Here is a 22,698-nt window from a genome sequence, read left to right on the forward strand (position 1 = left end):
GTTAAAACTTTCCTCCAAGACTATACAGTTAATTAGAGGCAGAGCTCAGACGAGAACTCAGGTTTCCTGGCCCTCGAGTCCAACCTCTTTCCAAGATCACTTCTCAAATTCTTCCATAGGAAGTTTAATTAAATTATGCGCCTCACATTGCTTGCGGTTTGAAACACGAGCGCCTTGGCATCCCTGCTTCAGTGGGGTCAGGGTAGCATGTTAGCCCGCACTGGTGGAGGAAAGACGAAGTCCTGGCCAGGTTGGGGGCAGGAAATTCATTAGTAAGGGATTCCAAGTTGAAGCTAAAGAAGCAGGGCCGTGGCCGGCCATCAGGGAAGATCAGTGAGCGGTGAAGAAGAGGAGCAGAAGATGCCAGGAAGCCTGGGCTGGGGCCTAGGTGAGGAAACATGGTTCCCTGCAGGGGCCTTCTTCCTTGGGCTAAGCATCCCACTTTCTGTATGTGGCTCATAGCCATTCAAGTGACCCCAGATTTTGGAAGGAATCATTTCAGGCAAGAGAGAAAAGAAATTTATAAAATAAAAAATGTTTCTATTTGAAATTTGGCCTTCCAAACTAGATGTGGCGATAGTCGTAAAATGTAACCTTCCTATTGGGGTCCAGGGGTACCTCAGCATTTTATCATTTCACTCCATTGAAAACAAAGTTCAGGGACTTCCCTGTTTGTCCAGAGGTTAAGACTTCACCCTCTAACACAGGGGGTGCGAGTTCAATCCCTGGTCAAGGAGCTACAAGTGTCTTGTGGCCCCAAAACTGAAACATAAAAAGTCAGTATTGTAAAGGTTTCAATAAAGACTTAAGAAAATACTGCTTTAAAAAAAAATCCAATAAAAGCTCTCAGGTGTTCATGCATGGTTATGTAAGTCCTTTGGAAGAGGACTTCACCTTTTCCTCCTCCTCTTGCAGTCCTAATAAATTTCCTTTTCAATTAGTCTTAAAATTTTGTGAAAGGTCTCATAAGATTCATGCCCATGCTTGGCCAAGGTGATTAAGGATTTCTGTGCGTCAAGCACTGCCTGTATTTAACCTAAGTAACAGTATCGACTGGAAATGATTTAATCTATTATAGTAGCTGGAAGAAGGCTTTTATTTTTAAATTGTATTTTGTGCTATTAGATTTATATCCCAAAGGTTGTCTGAAATGCTAACTATGTTTAGGTTCAATTTTCAGATCTTATCACACTTCATAGTGTGTAATTTTTTTTCGCCCTTCTCCTTGCACAAAAAAGACTTGTAGCTTTTTTCGTAGAAAAAGGGGCCACCTGTGGCTTTCCAGGTGGCACTAGTGATGAAGAACCACCCCGCCAATGCACGAGACATGTGTGGGTTTTGATCCCTGGATCGGGCCGATCCCCTGAAGGAGGAAGTGGCAACCCACTCCAGTGTTCTTGCCTGGAGAATCCCATGGACAGAGGAGCCTGGTGAGCTACTGTCCATGGGGTCACAAAAGAGTCGGACATGACCTAAGCAACTTAGCACACAGGCACCCCTTGTATGTTGACTCCTTAGTAGGAGTGACTACAGACCTATTTTTTAGCAGGAATATGATTTTAATGAGTGGGAAAAAATACCACAGCAATGAAAAAGAGAACTAAGCTCATTTTTGAGATGAATTTTAGTCTTCGTTGAGTAGAAATCAGATACTGATTTGGACTCTGGACTCTGTTATAAGTCAGATAATGAAACCACAGAAATTTAATGTGAGTCAATTTGACATGCAATAGACTATTACCTGAATGTGACTTTTCATACATAAAATACATGGAGAAATTAAAATAGAGCATTTACTTACTTGTGCAACAGTCTTCCCTTATCAGTTCCCATAATGGACCAGAGGACTTTTTGAAACAATAGGGAGGAAAGCTGCAAGTAATGGATAATTATTGGTAGGCTCCTATTTCTATCTCTGTTGACTGTTTTATCCATTCATTTCTTGAAATATTTATTAAGTACTTAGCAGATAGAAAGATACGTCTTCTGCCCTCAAAGGAACCCAGAGTCTGGATGGAAGGGGAAAGAAGGACATGTGTCTGCAGAAGAGTTTTGGATAATGGAGTCAGAGATTGACGAGCTATCAGAGGGTGCCTCGGGAGGTGTGGTTTATAAAGTCATGAAGGTCTGGGTTCAGATCTCGACTTTCAAAGCCCGGAGACTGGGTTTGGGCTGATATGACCAGAGTCTGTGGGCTCAGTGGAGATGACTTGTAGCAGCTAACTCTGCGAGAGAACAGACCAGAATACCGTTTGATACTGTGCGCTGAGGACTAGTGGGCTTCCCTGGTAACTCAGCTGGTGAAGAACCTGCCTGTGCTGCTGGAGACCTTGGTTCCATCCCTCGGTTGGAAGATCCCCTAGAGAAGGGAACAGCTACCTACTCCAGTATTCTGGCCTGGAGAATTCCATGGACCATATAGTCCATGGGGTCACAAAGAGTCGAACATGACTGAGTGACTTTCACTTCGCTTCACTTTCACTTCAGTTCACTGAGAACTAGAATTAATAAACAGATCAGAGTACATTCATTGACTGTGTGTTCTCTGATCAGGAGAGTTGACATGGGAATTATAATAGACAGGTGACTTAGTGAGACTAGACTCAAAGCACAGGCAACAAGTGGAAAGACCTTGGCAACTGGTGGCATCAAACAGTGACTCCTCAGTGGAGCCAAGTCCCGGCATCCCAGTGCTTCCTATTAGATGGTAATAAAGACACTGACAGAAGTGCTCTGGTCATACAAGCCCAGTTCTTTCTGTTGGCCCATTCTTTCCTTATTAAAACCATTGACTAAGCTATAGGTTGGTGCAGTTTTACAGTCATGTACTTCAAGCCTGAAGAGTTCTAGGCATTCTTTTGTCATAGGATATGTTTTTTAATTTTAAGACTAAATGCATTTGTTTTTTGTGTGTATACAAAGAGTTCATCTCATCTGTTATGACTTGATTTTGTTTATTTTGACTTTCTAAGGGTAGGGTTATCTTCACATTTCTCTTCCTTTCTGTACTGAACACAACTTGTGCTCACCCTGTGCAGTCCAGCTGAAGCATCTTGTACTCACCCCAGTGCACGTCTTCCTGGCATCCTCTCCTCCTCCGTGTCGGGTTTGGACTCCCCGACTCTTTCTCTCATTCCAGCCTGTGATTCTGTGTTCTTCTTTCCTACACCTTTTTGGTATGGTGGGTGGTTATAAACACATGGATGATTGGTTTAATTATGCCCGATGCTCTCTCAAGTCTGTCTTTAATGATTAAAGTTACTTTCTTTTAAAGTGAGAGCGTAATGGCACTTTGATGTACAATTTAAAAAAAAAAGATTCATTTCCTATTTCTCACCTTAAAGGAGTATTTGGAAAAGTGCCACATAATTAAAGTTTCTCGTGTTGTTAATTCCACAGGGAAAATTCTATAGTAAATTTTCTTTCTTCCTGATGTGATGGGGATTGGGCCAGAAATGACCCTAAAAGTCCTATTTCTTGACCTGAGTTATTTTATGAACATTTTAAAAGTCTGGTAATTAATGTTTAAAAGATCTTGAGAGAACCAAATAAATCAAGATAAGGACACAGTAAGTGAGGATATAGAATATGGCCTCCTTTGAAGTATAAGTAATTTCTTTATTATACCTGATTCTTAACACTTTTGACAATCTCCTGTACTGTGTGACTTGGAAGCTTTTGGAATAGATTATGCCTCCAGTGCTTACTGTCACTCATCTGTGTGGCTTTTCATGGAAACCAGGTATATAATAAGGGTCACCGTTTGGGACTTCCACAAAGAAACCAAGAGCCAGGGTGTTGAAAGCCCCCCTGGAGGAGGCTGAATGAAGAAACAATTCACCTGTAAAGGACTTAGATAGAGAACAGAGCTCCTCCCTTCCCTTCCTTTAGCCTAAAGGAGGCTTATTCTAAAAGTTGAATTTAATTACTTTCAAAGGTAGACACAGTGCAAGCAAAGAGTGAATATAGGTGAAGCGGACACAACAGGGGCAAAATATGGGCAAGAAATAAGATTATTAAAAAATGTGTGCCTTGTATACCCTGAGAAAAGCATGGTTGAAAAACACACTTGTAACCCAGTGTTCATTGTAGCACTATTTACAGTAGCTAGGACAGGGAAGAAACCTATGTATGTCCATCAACTAGTGAACAGATAAAGAAGCTGCGGTCCATGCAGACAATGGAATGTTACTCAGCCATAAAAAGAAACACATTTGAGTCAGTTTTAATGAGGTAGATGAACTTACAGTCTATTATACAGCGTGAAGTCAGAAAGAGAAAACTGTCGTATTTTAAAGTATATAAATGGAATTTAGAAAAATGGTACTGATGAAGCTATTTGCAGGATAGTAATGGAGATGCTGAGTTGGAAAACTGAGCAGTGGCCACAGGACTGGAAAAGGTCAGTTTTCATTCTAATCCCAAAGAAAGGCAATCCCAATGAATGCTCAAACTACCGCACAATTGCACTCATCTCACATGCTAGTAAAGTAATGCTCAAAATTCCCCAAGCCAGGCTTCAGCAATATGTGTACCGTGAACTTCCAGATGTTCAAGTTTGTTTTAGAAAAGGCAGGGGAACCAGAGATCAAATTGCCAACATCTGCTGGATCATCAAAAAAGCAAGAGAGTTCCAGAAAAGCATCTATTTCTGCTTTATTGACTATGCCAAAGCTTTTGACTGTGTGTATCACAATAAACTGTGGAAAATTCTGAAAGAGATGGGAATACCAGACCACCTGACCTGCCTCTTGAGAAACCTATAAGCAGGTCAGGAAGCAACAGTTAGAACTGGACATGGGACAACAGACTGGTTCCAAATAGGAAAAGGAGTACATCAAGGCTGTATATTGTCACCCTGCTTATTTAACTTCTATGCAGAGTACATCATGAGAAACACTGGACTGGAGGAAGCACAAGCTGGAATCAAGATTGCCCGGAGAAATATCAATAACCTCAGATATGCAGATGACACCACCCTTACGGCAGAAAGTGAAGAGGAACTAAAAAGCCTCTTGATGAAAGTGAAAGAGGAGAGTGAAAAAGTTGGCTTAAAGCTCAACATTCAGAAAACTAAGATCATGGCATCCAGTCCCATCACTTTATGGCAAATAGATGGGGAAACAGTGTCAGACTTTATTTTTTGGGGCACCAAAATCACTGCAGATGGTGACTGCAGCCATGAAATTAAAAGACGCTTACTCCTTGGAAGGAAAGATATGACCAACCTAGATAGCATATTAAAAAACAGAGACATTGCTTTGCCAACAAAGGTCCCTCTAGTCAAGGCTATGGTTTTTCCAGTGGTCATGTATGTATGTGAGAGTTGGACTGTGAAGAAAGCTGAGCGCCGAAGAATTGATGCTTTTGAACTATGGTGTTGGAGAAGACTCTTGAGAGTCCCTTGGACTGCAAGGAGATCCAACCAGTCCATCCTAAAGGAGATCAGTCCTGGGTGTTCATTGGAAGGACTGGTGCTGAAGCTCAGTACTTTGGCCACCTCATGCCAAGAGTTGTCTCATTGGAAAAGACCCTGATGCTGGGAGGGATTGGGGGCAGGAGGAGAAGGGGATGACAGAGGATGAGATGGCTGGACGGCATCACTGACCTGATGAACATGAGTTTGAGTAAACTCAGGGAGTTGGTGATGGACACGGAGGCCTGGCGTGCTGCGATTCATGGGGTCACAAAGAGTCAGACACGACTGAGCGACTGAACTAACTGAACTAATGGAGATGCAGACATAGAGAACAGATTTGTGGATATGGGGGGAAGGAGAGGATTGGACAGATTGAGAGAGTAGCATAGAAACATACACACTGCTATATGTAAAATAGATAGCCAGGGGGAGTTTGCTCTCTGACTCCGGGAACTCTCTGACAGCCTGGAAGGGTGGGATGGGGTGGGAGGTGGGAGAGAGTTTCAAGAGGGAGGGGACATATATATACCTGTGACTGATTCATGTTGGTGTATGGCAGAAACCAACACAACATTGTAAAGCAGTTATCCTTCAATTAAAAATAAATTTTTAAACGATGTATGCCCTCGAATTCTTCCCCTGTGCTGGAGGGGGAAGGACCACAGATTTGACCCAAAGTTTCCTCCAGCCTTAGAAAGAAGAGAAACAGCTGGACAGAGGCTGGGCAACCCCAGCTTAGTAATCAACCCAAGGAACCAATGGGATGGATTCTGTCAACACGATGGTTTTGCTGTTTTTATAATTATGATCTGTTAATAGTAATCCAAGAATTACAGTCCATGGGAGAAAAAAAATCTAGAACATTCCTTTCTGAAACCAAGGCCTGCTTATCTCATAATGACACTACAGTCCCTTCCAAACAGCATTAATTAGGGTAGATTTGTTGCTGCATAAAGTCGTGAGACTTTTTATTATTTAAAATATGCATTTAAACCTCATGTCCAAGTTATAGGAGGTAAGGTAGTATTCAAAAGTCACAGCTTCAGTCAACAAACATGTATTAAGGACCTGCTGCGTGTCCCACTGGGGATGTGGCAGTAAATAAGAATGGGTATAAAAGGCAGGTAAGAAGTAGATGTACAACGATGCAAATATATTTAATGGCCCAGAACTGGACACTTAAAATGGTTCAAATGGTAAACGTTATGTCTGACTTTCCATGATTTTAAAAAGGCAGTTAAGGCAAGTAAAAGGCAACGTAGCGGGACTAGATCAAGCACGTGGAGTGGAGGAGTGTGAGGGTCTCTGAAAGTGGCCTCTTCCATGCCTGCAGGGGGTCCTTGGGCCCCTCGGTGCAGAGGAACTTGGGAGCCACTGCCCTCACCTTTTGCACTTTAAGGAGCCAGCTGGGGTCTGGGGTCTGCAGCGTGTGACCCAAGGAGGAAGGGGAAGGGCCCATTGCCCTGGGCGGCCAGCACCTTTCTGTCTCCACTCACCAAGCCTCGTCCTGGTGTTCCTCACAGACGGCCCTCCTGAGACGACAGGACCGGTACCAGCGCTCCACCGTGCCCCGCACCGCACAGCAGGACGCCCAGAGCCTATTCGTGACAGAGGTAATGTGCTGCTTCTACACTAACTTGTGTGTTAATTAAGTGATTTTTCTCTAGTGCCTCCTCCCCCTTTAAAAATTTCAGTGGTATTTTCAAGACAGTGTCAGAGAGAGAGAATTAATTACATTTTTATCACAGCCGTTAAAATAGTCAATAGAATAAAGTGTCATTTTCTGAGTCTGAAACGTGGATAGAAATGTCAACAGGGGTCCATTTGATGACAAAACACAAATTTGGCAGAACTTATTTCATAGGCTTAGAATAAAGAGTAACTTGTAAAGGGACACCGGGCAGGCATTGATATTCTTTTCAAGGGAGACTCAGCACATGCATTTATGTATTTGTTGACTTCATTTATATTTTTGTACATGTAACTTTTTATCGAGACTAGTTCAGTATTCACAAAGTGGCAGGTCATAATGAGCATAATAACTATCCCTTGTCAATATATGATTATTATTACTTTTGTTTGATCATACAGGTAATGACTCTCTTGTCAAGGAGAAAAGAGAAATTACTGCATCGCTATTGCCTTCTTTTTCTTTCTTGGGGTTTGTTTCTTCCTCCGGGTGCCTTTAGATGGGATAAATGAATTAGGTGTTTTAACCTTGTTTCTTGAAGTGCTCCTTCATTTAAAAAAAAAAATAGTGAATTTTTATCCCCATTCTTCTAGTTGATGTTTAGAAGCTAACCATGCCATCAATAAATTTGCCTACTACCAGGAAGCTATGCTATTGTAAGTGAAGGCCGATTACAATAACCACATTTAGATTCCATGGATTTTTAAATAATTTTTTTTTTTGGTGTGGGCCATTTTTAAATAGCCTATTTATTTTGGGCTGTGCTGGGTCTTCGTTGCTTGGAGGGCTTTTCTCCCGTTGCAGTGAGCGGGAGCTCCTCTTGGTTGCAGTGGCTTCTCCTGTTGCAGAGAACAGGCTCTAGAGCATGGTTGAAGTTGTGGCCCGCAGGCTTAGTTGCTCCAAGGCACGAGGGATCTTCCTGGATCAGGGATCAAACCGTGTCTCCTGCATTGGCAGGTGGATTCTTCACCACTGAGCCACCAGGGAAGCCCTCCATTGGGATTTTTGAAAAACCGAACATGTGGTTAAATTGTCTGAAGTATGTTCTCTTATCGTTCTGAAAAGGTAACTTCTTGCCTAATCTCCTTTGCCGCTCTGTTATTAACACTGATGCAAGACAAATGCAGTCCGATATGTTTACATCATCTCAAATGTTTATTTTAAAACAGGACACAGGCGAACTGTCCTGTAGCCTGTTTTGGTAAAGAAAGTCACATTGCGGCACAGCCACACCCCTTGCTCACATATGCCTGTGACTGCTTGACGTTACCGCTCAGACGATGGTTGCGGCAGACAGTGTCCCCCTCAGAGCTGAAAACATTCACTATCTCGCCTTCTGCAGGAAACGTTTGTTGATCCTTATTTTAAAGCATATCGTAAAAACTGTTAATTACTAATTCAACTCTCCCAGTTTCTTAAAAAATAGGATTTTTGAAGGGCACCTCTCCATCGAGTTCTTTCATCACTGCAGGCTGAGCAATAGCGACTTCATCCTGTGTGCAGGGGCCAGCACAGTCCCACCCTCTTGGGCCCCTTCCACCAGGGTGGAGTGCCCCAGCACTTCCTCTCCGTCCTCTTCTCCGTGGGAGGAGGACCTAATGGCTTAAAAAAACCCACACACAAAAAACCTTTCACTATAACTTCAAAGTATTATTGAGTTTCAGGAGTTTGAAAGGTCAGTCATGAAACCAGCTAGTCAGATTCCTGCCTCTTTAGAGATAGTTCTCTGGGTACTGGTTTCTGACTGAACCCCTTATCTTCTGGACTTTCTGCACCCCTAGTCTCGTGGGGGTTGCTTACCTTGTTCCCTATCCTCTGTGCCTTGGAATTCAGCCTGTGCCTGCCATGTGGGCAGTCAACAATGACTTATGAAACAAATGATTCTCTGGCTACTTAACCTGGTTAACTATATTTTTTTCAGTTTATATATATATATATATTTAATGCTTGCTCCTTAGAAGAAAAGCTATGACAAACCTATACAGCATATTTAAAATGCAGAGACATCACTTTGCCAACAAAGGTCCATATAGTCAAAGCTATGGTTTTTCCAGTAGTCATGTATAGATGTGAGAGTTGGACCATAAAGAAAGCTGAGCACAGAAGAATTGATGCCTTAGAATTGTGGTGCTGGAGAAAATCTTGAGAGTCCCTTGGACTGCAAGGAGATCCAGCCAGTCCATCCTAAAGGAAATCAGTCCTGAATATTCATTGGAAGGACTGATGCTGAAGGTGAAGCTCCGATGTGAGCTTCACAATTTGGTCACCTGATGTGAAGAACTGACTTATTTGAAAAGACTCCGATGCTAGGAAAGGTTGAAGGCAGGAGGAGAAGGGGATGACAGAGGATGAAATGGTTGGATGGCATGATCCACTCAATGGACATGAGTTTGAGCAAACTCTGGGAGATAGTTTGGACGGGGAAGCCTGGCATGCTGTAGTCCAAGGAGTCGCAAAGAGTCAGCCACGACTTAGTGACTGAACAACAAATAGTTTAAAATATGTAAACTGTAATAATCTCTCTTACCCATTTTACCTAAGATATTAAAAATCTGGGCACTCAGGTGTCTGTTCATAAATACACTGATTATGTACAAGTATATACTTATTTGGGCTTCCCTAGTGGCTCAGGCTCAGAGAAGGCACTGGCGCCCACTCCAGGACTCTTGCCTGGGAAATCCCGTGGACGGAGGAGCCTGGTGGGCTGCGGTCCATGAGATCGCTAAGAGTCAGACATGTCTGGGTGACTTCACTTTCACTTTTCACTTTCATGCATTGGAGACGGAAATGGCAGCCCACTCCAGTGTTCTTGCCTGGAGAATCCCAGGTATGGGGCAGCCTGGTGGGCTGCCGTCTGTGGGGTCGCACAGGGTCGGACACGGCTGAAGCGACTCAGCAGCGGCAGCAGTGGCTCCGGGGTAGAGAATCCACCTGCAGTTCAGGAGCCTCAGCAGAGGTGGGTTTGATCCCCGAGTCAGGAAGATCCGCCGGAGGAGGCCGAGGCCACCCACTCCAGTGTTCTTGCCTGGAGAATCCCAGGGACAGAGGAGCCTGGCGGGCTATAGTCCGTGGGGTCGCAAAGAGTAGGACATGACTGAATCGACTTAGCACGCATGCATACCTGAAGAGATCATGGTGTCCCTGTGAACTGGAATCTAAATCTTTCTTCCTAGTTACCTCACACTGTCCCTTATAAATGAAAAGAGATGCTGAGGGCAAATGTATGTAATACTGACTAATGAGCAAGTTGTAATGTGTGTAAATACCATGAAAGAGTCTTTAGGGTCTCACTTTTTATTTACTTTCATGTTCTCATAGAGGCCACATGACTTCTTAGGAACTTACTGGGTTTAAGTCAGAAGGAGCATGTCGTTAAGTAAATGCAGCAAGAGGAGGTGAGGTTTGTCTCCTTGTAACCTCTGTGGCAACCCGCTCCAGTACTCTTGCCTGGAGAATCCCATGGAGGGAGGAGCCTGGTAGGCTACAGTCCATGGGGTCGCAAAGAGTCGGACACAACGGAGCGACTTCACTTTTTAACCTCTGCTCCTGGACCACGAATGATAGTGACTTTAATGACCCCTCTCCCAAGTGTAATGTTTTGGTGGTTCTTAAGCTTCAAGGAACCTCTCTCTGTGGTGGAATTTCAGGCATGAGAGGGTTGAGGGGAAAGAACTATTTTGATGTGTTGGTGTGGGTGTGCATTCATAAGCTTTCCCAAATGTTCTCCAGAAGTCATCACATGTCTTTTTCCTTTTTCTCTTATGCTTTCTATTTTTTCTGCTCCTCCCAATAGTGCATCAAAACTTATAACTCTGACTGGCATCTTGTGAACTATAAATATGAAGATTACTCAGGAGAGTTTCGACAGCTTCCAAAGTGAGTACATGATCCGATTGCACAAGATGGGGTTAAACACACAGAGAAAGGTCTTTGTACTTGAAACACCTAGGGAAGTGAGTAACTTCACCTGCAATCAGAGTGATCAGAGAACATGTTTCTAGATGGTTTGTGTGTATGTGGAGGCTTCCTTGGTAGCTCAGCTGGTAAAGAATCTGCCTGTAATGCTGGAGACCCCGGTTTGATTCCTGGGTCAGGAAGATCCCCTGGAGAAGTCATAGGCTACCCACTCCATTATCCTTGGGCTTTCCAGGTGGCTTAGCTCGTAAAGAGTCTGCCTGCAATGCGGGAGACCTGGGTTTGATCCTGGGTTGGGAAGATCCCCTGGAGAAGGGAGAGGCTACCCACTCCAGTATTCTGGTCTGGAGAATTCCATGGGCTATATAGTCCATGGGGTGGCAAAGAATTGGACATGACTGAGCGACTTTCACTTTCAATACTTTTCACTTTTTGTGTGTATGTGGGTTAGCTGTTGTTTACAGGGAATTTGACCATAGAACTCAAACCTAGTACTATGGGATTGGTAGGTGACAAACTCATGGATGGTTTAATTGTGTTCAGTATCACTCAGGGTACCACTGATAAAACACAAACAGGTGAGTTTTTTTTTTTTAAGTGAGAAATAGGAAACAAAATATAAGGGTATTGAACTATGTTGGAGTGTGTTTTATCTTAAAAAGAATATTTTGAAGAAACATGAAAAGCATTTTATATTGAACAAATTTTATGTTTTAAAAAGCATTTTCCCAGACAAATTTCTTCACTTCCTTTAAAGAATTAACTCATTCTGAACTACATCAAAAGCCAGTGTGTTTAGATTGATTAAGGGTGTTTAAAGTAAACCAGGTATAGATAGGTCTTGCCTTGAGAGGAGATCTGTTATAAAATGTTACATCCTGAAATGATACAGTTGGCAAATTTTGGTTTATTATGAAAGTTGAAAGCAAACCGTGATGGATTTTGTGTCAAAAGTAACTGTTACCAATGAAAATTGTACTTGAGACTCTATTAATATATTTTTCTTGGTGTTTGTTGCATCTGTGAGTTTGAACTGTTTTTACTATTCTCAATGGAACTAGCTGTTTGCTTTTTTTCTGTTTGTGTGGTTCAGCCACTCCTTAAGAGTGTTCAGCCAACTTCCCAGTCTTCTCTTTTAAACCTCGGCTGAGAACGCTCCCTTCCAGCATTGTCTTCTCCAGATGGCTCTGCTCTTTGCTTCTGTGTTTACCCAGCGCTCATCTGGGGCCTTGATTCTTCCCATTGGATTGAATTCACCTGTGGTGGGTCCCCCGCCCGCTGAGGAGATGGATGAGGATGGGCCCCCTCTCATGGGCTCAGGCATAGACCTGACTAAGGTGCCAGCTATTCAACAGAGAAGAACGGTGGCATTTCTAAAGCAGTTTGTGGTGCACACTGTACAGTTCCTCAACCGCTTTTCTACAGTTTGTGAGGAGAAACTAGCAGACCTTTCTCTTCGTATCCAGCGGATTGAAACAACTCTCAATATTTTAGATGCAAAGTTTTCATCTATCCCGGGCCTAGATGATGTCACATTTGAAGTATCTCCTGTAAATGTCACTAGGATCACAAATGGAACACACTCTGAAGCCACTTCAGAGCAATCACAGCAGAACAGTTTACAAGACTCTGGACCACAGGAAAGTGAAGTAACACCAGAAAATATCTTAACTGTAGCCAAGGATCCAAGATATGCCAGATATCTCAAAATGGTTCAAGTGGGTGTTCCAGTGATGGCAATAAGAAACAAAATGATATCGGAAGGACTAGACCCAGATCTTCTTGAGAGGCCAGATGCTCCAGTGCCTGATGGTGAAGGTGAAAAAAACACAGAAGAAAGTTCAGATAATGAATCTTCTTTTAGTGACTAAGCTTAATTTTCATAACAATTACATATACATGTGTTAGTGTACCTTTACATTCTATAAGAGAGCCTGAACTGTAATTAGTTATAACGACATCAAGTGGCTACAGATCTGCCACCAAGCTTCCTGTGTTAAAAAAAATAAAGCATTTATTAAAAAAAAAAAAAAAAAAGAATTCACCTGTGGTCACTGATAGGCTTATTCATGCTGTTCTCATGACTGAAAGTAACAGACTGGGGATATAGTATGTTTACTACGAGATATATGTTGCTGCTGGTGAATTTTACCTCTGAGCATCAATGAGTTGCAATCATGTGGTGAGGAAGAGGAGTTTTTAACAGTGACTTCCTCTGCCCTCTGTAAGCCTCAGTGTCCTCATCCGTTAAGTGGTCTTAGCACCAGTTCCCACCATCTAAAGGACGAAGGGAAGTGCCACATGTGGAGTGCAGCACAGTGCCTAGCATATAATAGCTGGAACTGTTATTGTCCTCTTTTTTATCATTAATACCATCATCATTAAGACTGCTTTGCAGTCATTTCAAAGGCAGTGACCTCATTTAAGCTTCATATTAAAGTTATTCTACCACGTCTTTACTTCTTCGTACACATTACCATTATTATATACCTAACTCCCAGCAAGCTATGCCATTCTGTCTGTATAGCTTTTGGGAGCAATGTCATCAATTGTTTCCATTCTTCAAGTGGGCCAGCTTTGGATTTGTTAAAGGCTTGTTCCTCTGATGTGGGAAGAAATGTAGCATCTCTTCATAGACTAGGTAATTATAAAACAAGTTTCTTTCTTCTTTTTAAAGCAAAATGGCCAAGTTGGATAAACTTCCAGTTCACGTCTATGAAGTGGATGAGGAGGTCGACAAAGATGAGGTAGGATTGCTTGCTTACGGATTTAAAAATTGACTTATTTCACAGTTAGACGATTCATTGGAAAATTACCAACATGTATCCAAAACAGGAATTGGAATGTTTGTTGAAACAGGGGAAGAATTTTTTTTTTTTTAATGTCTTGTTTGATTGAAATAATGGTCTCCGTTTCAACTAAACTGCATAGCATTGCCTATTCCTCTGGTCCTTGTTTATTTGTTCTGAGATCGGTTTCAAAGGCAAGATTTGGCAACATTGTTAAAAATATCAAGATAACTTAGATACCAAGTTTAGGTTGTTTTTCAAGGGCTATTTGACACAAACTGGCAGCCAGTAGGTTTTAAATGGCTGTTTCTTCAGGGAGAGCTTTGAGTGAAGTAAATGGTACCCAGAAGCTCTGATTTTAACAAGCCCACTTTCCCTACTGTTGGAGGATGGATGATGACTAGGCATGCGTGAAGGACGCTGAGCTGGGGCATGAAGGGTACTGTGTGCACCCAGCAAGGAAAACCTAATAAAAAAGGTAGTACTGCCTGTCTCTGCATTTCTTCTTCTCCCCTACTCAGCTCATTGTGGACATTAATGATGTGCATAGCAGCAAAGTATTTCAGAAACCACTTTAGAAATATTCTGGGAAGAGTCAGTGGTCATTCAAAATGAAAAACAAGATATTAAAACCTCAATGTGAATTAATAGTGAGAGGAGGACCGATTGAAATAACACACGTAAGGGCACACAGCAAACTGTAAAATCCTAGGCAGGTGAGTTTTTTCTATTATTACAGATAATAATGGCAGCAGTAAGATCACCAAGAGTAAAATTGAAATGATCTCAGACAAAGTATAAGATGGGTCCTTCTGCATTTATCTACTGGACCGTAGAAGTAGAGATCATAATTAGACTAGTGCTTAGGAAGTGTGAGCTGGGTGGCTGACACTGTGTGATCCTCTCTTCCTAAAGTTCCTACTGAAGTGTGTATTGGGCCCAGCCTTAAAGGGGAAAAGGCATCACTGGGGGTGATCTTAGAGAATGAGGAAGGGGCCCAGGTCAGAGTGTTGTGGAAAGTTTGTGTATTTGTGTGTGTGTGTGTGTATTTCATGTCTGGTTATTGTATGTACAAATGTATACCTGACCTATTTTTCACAGCATCTGGCCACCCCATGCCCTTAAACCCAGATCTGAGAGTTGGGGTCAGAACTTGAAGAAGCAAGTTTTATTCACTTTTCTAGCTGTAGCTCTTCACTTCTCTCCCTGCTGTGTTCTTGCTCTCTTTCCCTCTTTTCTGTTGCCCCAGCATTTTATCTCTCCTTTCTCTATTGCCTCATATTTCCTTCCTTTCGTATTCACCTTTCCCTGAACTAAGCCTCTGGGAAGTTGTCCAGGAATTTGCTTTTGTCTTCCAACTATAGGGGAGTGTAATGTGAAAACATTTTTCATGAAACTGGGCGAGACCTTCAACTTGAGTGGTCAAGTATGGTATGTACTTTCTGTGGCTCATTAAACACTTAAAAATGAAACAACTTGGACTGGAACAAGCTTTGCTTTCTAACAGACTGGAGTTTGCAGAAATTTAAGTTTGTCCCCCTTATTTATTGGTAAGTGAACTTAGTAGGTATGAGTGCCAGACGGTTTCTAATAAAGGAGTGAGGGGCCACCTGGCATGAATTGAATGGATCTGCCGTCAGTGAAAATGGGAGACTGACTGGCGGTGTCCTTCTCTCCTAGGATGCTGCCTCCCTCGGCTCTCAGAAGGGTGGGATCACCAAGCATGGCTGGCTGTACAAAGGCAACATGAACAGTGCAATAAGTGTGACCATGAGGGTAAGGATGCCTGTCACCCTGCCTTCCCCTGAGTAAGCCCTTTCTGCTGTAGGTCTTGGAATGATGCTCAAGATGAATGGGTGTGCTGTTCTTCCCAACAAAACTGACATTGTCTGGTTAATAAGATGCTTCCCTGGTGATCGGTGATTGACCCTCACTGGTACAGTTTCCACCCCCTCCGCTTGTCACCCTCTGACCACCAGCGTGACAAGTTTATTGGGAGGCTGATGTGAAGGTGCAGTCACCATATAGCCTTTCTTTCTCTGTATTGACTACAAAAGGGGTACTCGGTACCTTGTAGAGCATCACCAAGGGGCTACACCTAAGCAATTTTGCTTTCCTGCAACAAAATCAAGAAAAGCGGAAATCAAGGACTAAAGGGAATATGGTTAAGTTGGAAAGGAGGTTGCCAAGAGAAAAGTAAAACTAGTGTAGAAACTATCCAGGAGAGAAGTAGGAGCAGAGAAAGACCAGAATTAATAGTAAAGAGAAGCAATGAAAGGGAGGTGGGATGGGCAGGAGAGATAAAATTAAATCAGGGGAAATGCTGACTGTCATAACCATGAGGCTGAAAAGTCGTTCAGTATCGTGAGGCGGAGAACACTTCCTACTCTGAGCGAGAAACCCTGGGGATTTGAGAAAGTTTCCATCCTTTCCAGCTGCATCCCAAATCAGAACTCACTGCCCCGATTCTGGGTGGTTATGTAAAAATCTCTGATTTTCTGGGTGAGAAAAATGACCCAGGAATGTTAAGTAAACTAGTCCCCCAGAATTTAAATGCAGGGAAATTATTAGATGCGATGGAGTCTTAACTCACCCAGCTCCCTGGGCACTGGCCAGAATGAGATTTGTTTTGGAGAGAACTGAAATGGTTTTTACGTCAGGGCATCATTGTGAGTTATTGAGAGATACTGTGGCTCTTTTCATTTTGAAACAATCACTGTGTGTATATTTTTCTCTCAGTCATTTAAAAGACGATTTTTCCACCTGATTCAACTTGGTGATGGGTCCTACAATTTGAATTTTTATAAAGATGAAAAGATCTCCAAGGAACCAAAAGGATCAATATTTCTCGATTCTTGTATGGGTGTGGTTCAGGTAAATATGAAACAAGCTTTATCATTGAGTGTTCTCATTTATAAAATACTGTCTGTGAATTAAGATTTAAGCAAACACTTCCCAAAATGGTTATATTTGTGGTAGAAATATAATGGTAGATGTAAAAATTGAGTAAAGTTTGTTTTTCATCAGTTTAGAAGACTGTGGGTGGGAGATGGGCAGAATTATGTTGTTGGAGGCCCGAGTGCTCTGGCATATATTTTTCTTCTTAAAACCTGGCTCATCTACTTTTTAACTGTGTGACCTTGGACCAGCTATTGACCGAAGTTTGTTCATATGCAAAATTCAGATAATGAAAATATTTCCTTAATAGGATAAGTAAGTAAAAGGATTGGATGAATTAACTTGGAAATATTCAGAACAGCTCTTAGCATCTCAGTGATGACTTTTATCATTGTAGTACCCATGGCAGAGTAGTATATATTGATCAAAAGATGTGGGTTTCAGGTGCAGACTGAGTTCATATCCCCGTTCTACCACTGACCAGTTCTGTAACCTTGGAGATGTGATTGAACTTCTCTGCACCTCAGTTTCCTCATTTGTTGAAGGGGGATAGTGATAGCAGTGAATGTGGTTATGGAGAGGATAATCAATACATGTAAAGAGCTTAGAACAGTGCTGGCGCTTGGTAAGCATTCAGCCAATATTAGGTATTTTTGTTGCCGTAAGTGCTGTTACAGTTGAAGAGTGAATCTTAAACGTCATTTTAATTATACATGATAGGTGGCACTAGTGGTAAAGAACCTGCCTGCCAGTGCAGAAAATGTAAGAGACATGGGTTCAATCCCTGGGTCAGGAAGGTGCCCTGGTGGAGGACATGGAAACCCACTCCAGTATATTTGCCTGGAAAATCCAATGGACAGAGGAGCCTGGTGGGTTACAGTCCATAGGGTCACAGACTGGAGTGACTTAGCACACATGCAGTACATGAGCATGTTAGTATTATAGAAGATTAGACAGTACAGGTACTGCAGAAGTCCCTCTTGTCCCCCATCTTTCCCTTTCTCAAAGAGCTGCTGTTACCGGTTTGATGTGGCTCCTTCTGTACCTGTGTGGAATTGCCTTTGAAAGCATGTTGGCAGTTTCTCCATCTGCACGTTCACCTGTCCATCCACTTATCCCCTCCCCTCCCATTTCCCAGGAAGATCTAAGGTAGCAATTGACAATGATACCAAAAACATAGGATATTACACATTTAAAGTGGGTGTGAGAGGTGAACAAGGAGTCAGAGTAGGGAAGAGACAGGGTGGGATTAATTTGAGGAAAAGGCATATATTTTAAAGAACTAACACCTGCCATGGGTGGGTGGCACACCGGCTCTGCGCTGTCTAGCTCGGAGACCCGTTCGATTGCACAGTGTCTGTAGATGCAAACAATCCAATTAGTCAGAAGCTGCCCGAGTAATCTCAGAATGAAGCCCATTCAGACCTTTCTCTTGGGGGCCCTCATACAGAGGGCACTGTGTGATTAATGAACAATCTCCTTGACGACTCCTCACAATAGACGCAGTCACCGTGATCAGAGGATGCTTCCTTAAAATGAGTCAGTATCTGCCGATGACATCGGCCCAAAGCTCGGTCCTTTAAGAAGAGTTGTTTTGTGGGGCCATTGTGACTAAGGTTAGAGGCACAGCTCTCTGGTTTGGCCCTTGCTTATGTATTCACATGTTTATTGAGAATCAAATTTTGTTTTCATCCAAAATAACACATTCATTTGGTTTAAATGTCAAAGAGCACAGAGAGGAAGCACTAAAGGTGCATTCCTGCCAGTATCACCCTCACTTTGCCCACTCCCCACTCCCTGAAATGATCATTTTCAACTTTTCCCACTATTTTTAAATTTTTTCTGGGCTCTATGTCCATATTGCTAGATAAGGAGTGTTCACTTCTCTTTGTTCATCAACTTTGGATGTTATGTGATGCTAGAGAGGATTTCAGCTCCTGCAGCCCTCCTTCCTGCTCTAATCTGAACTGGTTGCTTCCTCAGACTCTGTACAGTCACCATCCCAGAAATTCCCTTTCCTTTCCTCCCTGTTTTCAGGACCCCGCGTCATCTTCTTTCGCCCTTTGCTTTCTTACTTGGGAGGAACACATCCTCCAATTGCTTCCTGGGAAATTATTCATAGGAGCTTAGTGTTTTGAGTCAGTCTGTCTGCAGACTCCTTTAGTTGTGCATTCATACTTGATTGACAGTTTGGCTGGGTATCAAAATCCAAGGTGAAATTTACCTTAGACATTGAAGATCTTCCATTGTCTTCTAGGTGCTGGTGTTATTTTTGGAGTCTGATGCCATTCTTATTCCTTGTTGATTTTCTCTTTATCCCTTATGGATGGTAACCTGAAGTTTAGGTTATTGTGTCTTGACTTTGTTTTTTTTTTTTTTTTTTTGGAGTAGCTTTTTTGGTGAAGCATAACATATAAATAGAAACCACACAATGATGTGTTGTTACTAAGTTTGGGCCTCTGTTGTCTGTGTGTGCTGAGAACTCTGTTCTTGTTATTGAGACTCGGTCCTGCATGTCCTGTCCACCTGCATCTTGTGAACTCCGGGCAGTCTCTTCAGTCAGCGGGAATGTTAGACTCTGTTCAGGCTCACCTTCCTAGTCCAGGCAGAGAGCTAAGGTGCTGGTAGGGCTCACCTCATTCATTTCCTTTCTATTGGGGATCGTAGGGCTGCACTGATGGTTGCAAGATATCTGGAAACAGTTGTTTCATCTCTTTTGCCCAGTTTTCTAGTAGTTAATGATGGGAGAAGTCCAGACTTTGTTGTTTCATCACAGCTCGTGTGGAAGTCAGGGGTCCAGACGGGTCCAGATTCAGATGGCTACAGGTGCCAAACCAATGTTAGGTGGAAGAAGAGGCGTGCGTGTAAAGCAATGGGGAATGCTGGGGACTGTGATGAACTGGAACACAAGGGCTCCCTTCAATGGGGAGCTGATGCTGCTGGTGACACTAACAGCTCAGGGCTGCTAGATCATCTGAGTTTTTTTAGGAAAACAAGAAATACAAAATTTTAGTTAAGTCTTGGTCCTTTTAATTACTGATGGTTACAACAAGAGCACAAACCCACAAACACTGTGCAGGACTGAAATTTAAAAAGAGGGTGGAGTACATGAAAGTGTACCTAGGCCCTAGGTCAAGATGACAGCACCACTTAATGTCCACTGAAAATTATTTTTGCATAAACAGCTGATTGACCCCATGGCGCTCTCAGCGTGTGACCCAGCCTCTATGAAACCACTATGTAAAGCTGAAAGCTGCCATATGTAAACCAAATTATATCAAAGAATGTTTATTCACCTCATAAAGGGAGGCGTACCAGAGAGCATTGTCAATGACAGTGAAGTAACGTCTTATGTGGGATTCCCAAGTGGGAGTTTCATTTGTATTCTTAAGCAGAGAGATGTTTTCAGTTATGTTTTTGTTGAATTTTCTATCACTGACTTTAAAAAAAAAAGTTTAAAGCAAAACTATATATAATTGGTAACATCATTTGGAAAGTAGAAGTAATTGCTTTTGTTTTATAAGATAGTTGTGATGCCTGTCTTCAGCAGAATATATAGATAGTCTGCAATACAGAGTCAGCACATAGATGATCTGCAATACGGAGTCAGTGCATAGATGGTTTGCAGTAAAGAATTCCTGATCATTTTGTCTCTGGAGCATATTTAAGAATCTAAGGTTCTGACCTCAGTGGCCATCACTTCCTTTATATTCTTTTTGCAGGTGTGGCAGATGGCATTTTGCATTTAATGAATTGTATCTAAGGCTTCAAAATTTTTAAATCATTTGTTTCTATCTCCATGTCTGTCTGTAATCTAATCACCAGAATTAGTGGCTTAAGTGTTACAGGGTTGTTTTGTTTTTTTTTTTCCTAATATTGCTTTTGGACACTGTAAAAAAGTTAGTTGATCAATGCTGCGAGTTCAAAGAAATGCCTAAACTAAATTTTAAAATATACGCAAAATGAATCTTGAGCCTCTATTTTAGGACCTTGAAGTTGATTACACTTATTTTGTGGATAATGAAACTGAGGCTCAGAGAGAGGAATAACTGGGAATCAAGACCTGCTGCTAGCCCCAATTTTGCCATATTTTCATAATAAGAAGTGCATGAGGAATGCTGAGGCCTCCTTTCACACCTGGCCTTCGACCCCTTCTCTGACACTTTCTATGAAGTGCACCCAGGGCGCGGTGGTCAACATGCTCCTCTCAGGGAGCAGCTCTCTTCTGAGAACCATGCTGTAGCGGACTCAGAGCTGCCTTTGGGAGGCCACCCTATCTCTGAGACCTTCACTGAGGCCCCCTAGGGCCAGCAGCTAACCAGCCAGAATTTTAATGGGTGAGTGGCCCCCACACGTAGGTGGCAGTGTGTGATGTCACGTCCCTCACCCTGTCCTTGCCAGGAGTCTTGTGTCATACTCCTCGGAGCTGAACCTCTATCTAGTGCAGTCCCCAGGGTGATTGTACCTCTGGGGGAAGATTGATATTATCTGGAGGCAGCTTTCAATCGTCACAGCTTGGGGGGTTGTGCTACTGGCATCCGGGGGTAAGGCCAGGCTGTTTCCACACAGGCTGCAGGGCCCAGGGCAGTCCCTGTAACAGAGGGCCCAGGGGTCAGCAGTGCCCAGATGCAGAAACCCTGGTCTCCCAGCACATTCATCCTTTGAATACAGTGCACGTGGATTACAGTTTTTATACTTTGGGCAGAAAAGCTGGGGGCATGAGAGAAGCTGTGGGAAGGGAGACCTGGTGTCTAAATACCTTCTGAGACTCATAAGTGGTAAGTTCCAGGTAAGGGAGTCAGACTTACTGGTAGATAATAGTAGTGTTTAGTAGTGTTTATCGCTCAGTCGTGTCCAACTCTTTGCAACCCCACAGACTGTAGCCCGCCAGGCTCCTCTGTCCATAGGATTCTCCAGGCAAGAATACTGGGGTGGGTTGCCATTCCCTTCTCCAGGGGGGTCTTCCTGACCCAGGGATCGAACCTGGGTATCCTTCATTGCAGGCAGGTTCTTTACCATCTGAGCCACTGGGGAAGTCCACTGAGAATGGTTTGCTTTAAAAAATGTGATACCACATACTACTTTATTAAAAAAAAAAAAAAAGGAGCTAGAGGAATTGAAAATTTTCAGTGAAATTTCATTCATTCGGATATTTTTCAAGAGCCTATTACCTGCCAGGCAGTGTTCTAGAAACAGGGATAAAGGAGGGAAGAACAGAAATCTCTGCCCTGAGGAGCTCCCATTCCATTGGATGGGCCAGACAGCAAATAAGATAAATATGTAAAACCTGTAATGTGTCAGATGGGAAAATAAAGCCACGAAGAAGATAAATCAGGGAAGGTGGAGAGTGATGAGGGCTGAAGGGGAAGGGGCTTGCCTTTTTAAATGACTCGGTGTGAAATGCCGGTGAGATAGTACTCACCAGCAGATGATAAAGAGAAGAATTTTTAAGGGTGTTCCAATTCTTCAAAAATGTGTTTCTTTCCCCCCTTTCAGAACAACAAAGTCAGGCGTTTTGCCTTTGAGCTCAAGATGCAGGACAAAAGTAGTTACCTGTTGGCAGCAGACAGTGAAGTGGAAATGGAAGAGTGGATCACAATTCTGAACAAGATTCTCCAGCTCAACTTTGAAGCTGTGATGCAGGAAAAGCGGAATGGAGACTCTCATGAAGGTAGGCAGGTGTGGCTCTCTCCAGGTGTGCGAACACTCTACTGTGTCTTCCGTTTCCCCAGAGGATGCAGGAAGTAGACAGCTTATTGATAGGTACATGGAGGTGGGACACATGTGAGCTCCTTACAGATGGGATGTCCTACAGTAGGGATCCTTACAGTAGAATGTCCTACGATGACATCATTTGTGTAAGGAAATCGTGTAATGGGAAGAACCACAGCTTTGGAGGCAGAAAGGAAGACCTGAGTTCAAGTCCCAGCAAAACCATTCGTCAGCCGTGAGACCTCAAGCAAGCTCCCTGTGTTTTCAGAGCCTTG

At 42.8% G+C, this 22,698-nt stretch overlaps 1 protein-coding gene and 1 pseudogene across 25 annotated transcripts in view; both read left to right on the forward strand.

Annotated features, from left to right (window-relative positions):
* DOCK9 (dedicator of cytokinesis 9) overlaps positions 1-22,698 on the forward strand; it is a 271,524-nt gene that overhangs the window by 138,381 nt on the left and 110,445 nt on the right. For all 25 annotated transcript variants that reach the window (XM_070471461.1, XM_070471465.1, XM_070471475.1 and 22 more), the window contains exons 3-8: positions 6,943-7,032; positions 10,903-10,985; positions 13,702-13,771; positions 15,494-15,589; positions 16,553-16,687; positions 22,208-22,382. In XM_070471461.1, the coding sequence (XP_070327562.1) occupies positions 6,943-7,032; positions 10,903-10,985; positions 13,702-13,771; positions 15,494-15,589; positions 16,553-16,687; positions 22,208-22,382 (649 nt within the window). The remainder of the gene's footprint in view (positions 1-6,942; positions 7,033-10,902; positions 10,986-13,701; positions 13,772-15,493; positions 15,590-16,552; positions 16,688-22,207; positions 22,383-22,698) is intronic.
* Positions 12,169-13,064, forward strand: LOC110138596 (WASH complex subunit 3 pseudogene; annotated as a pseudogene).

This window comes from Odocoileus virginianus, chromosome 8, assembly GCF_023699985.2.
Source record: "Odocoileus virginianus isolate 20LAN1187 ecotype Illinois chromosome 8, Ovbor_1.2, whole genome shotgun sequence".
In the NCBI taxonomy this organism is placed as follows: Eukaryota; Metazoa; Chordata; class Mammalia; order Artiodactyla; family Cervidae; genus Odocoileus; species Odocoileus virginianus.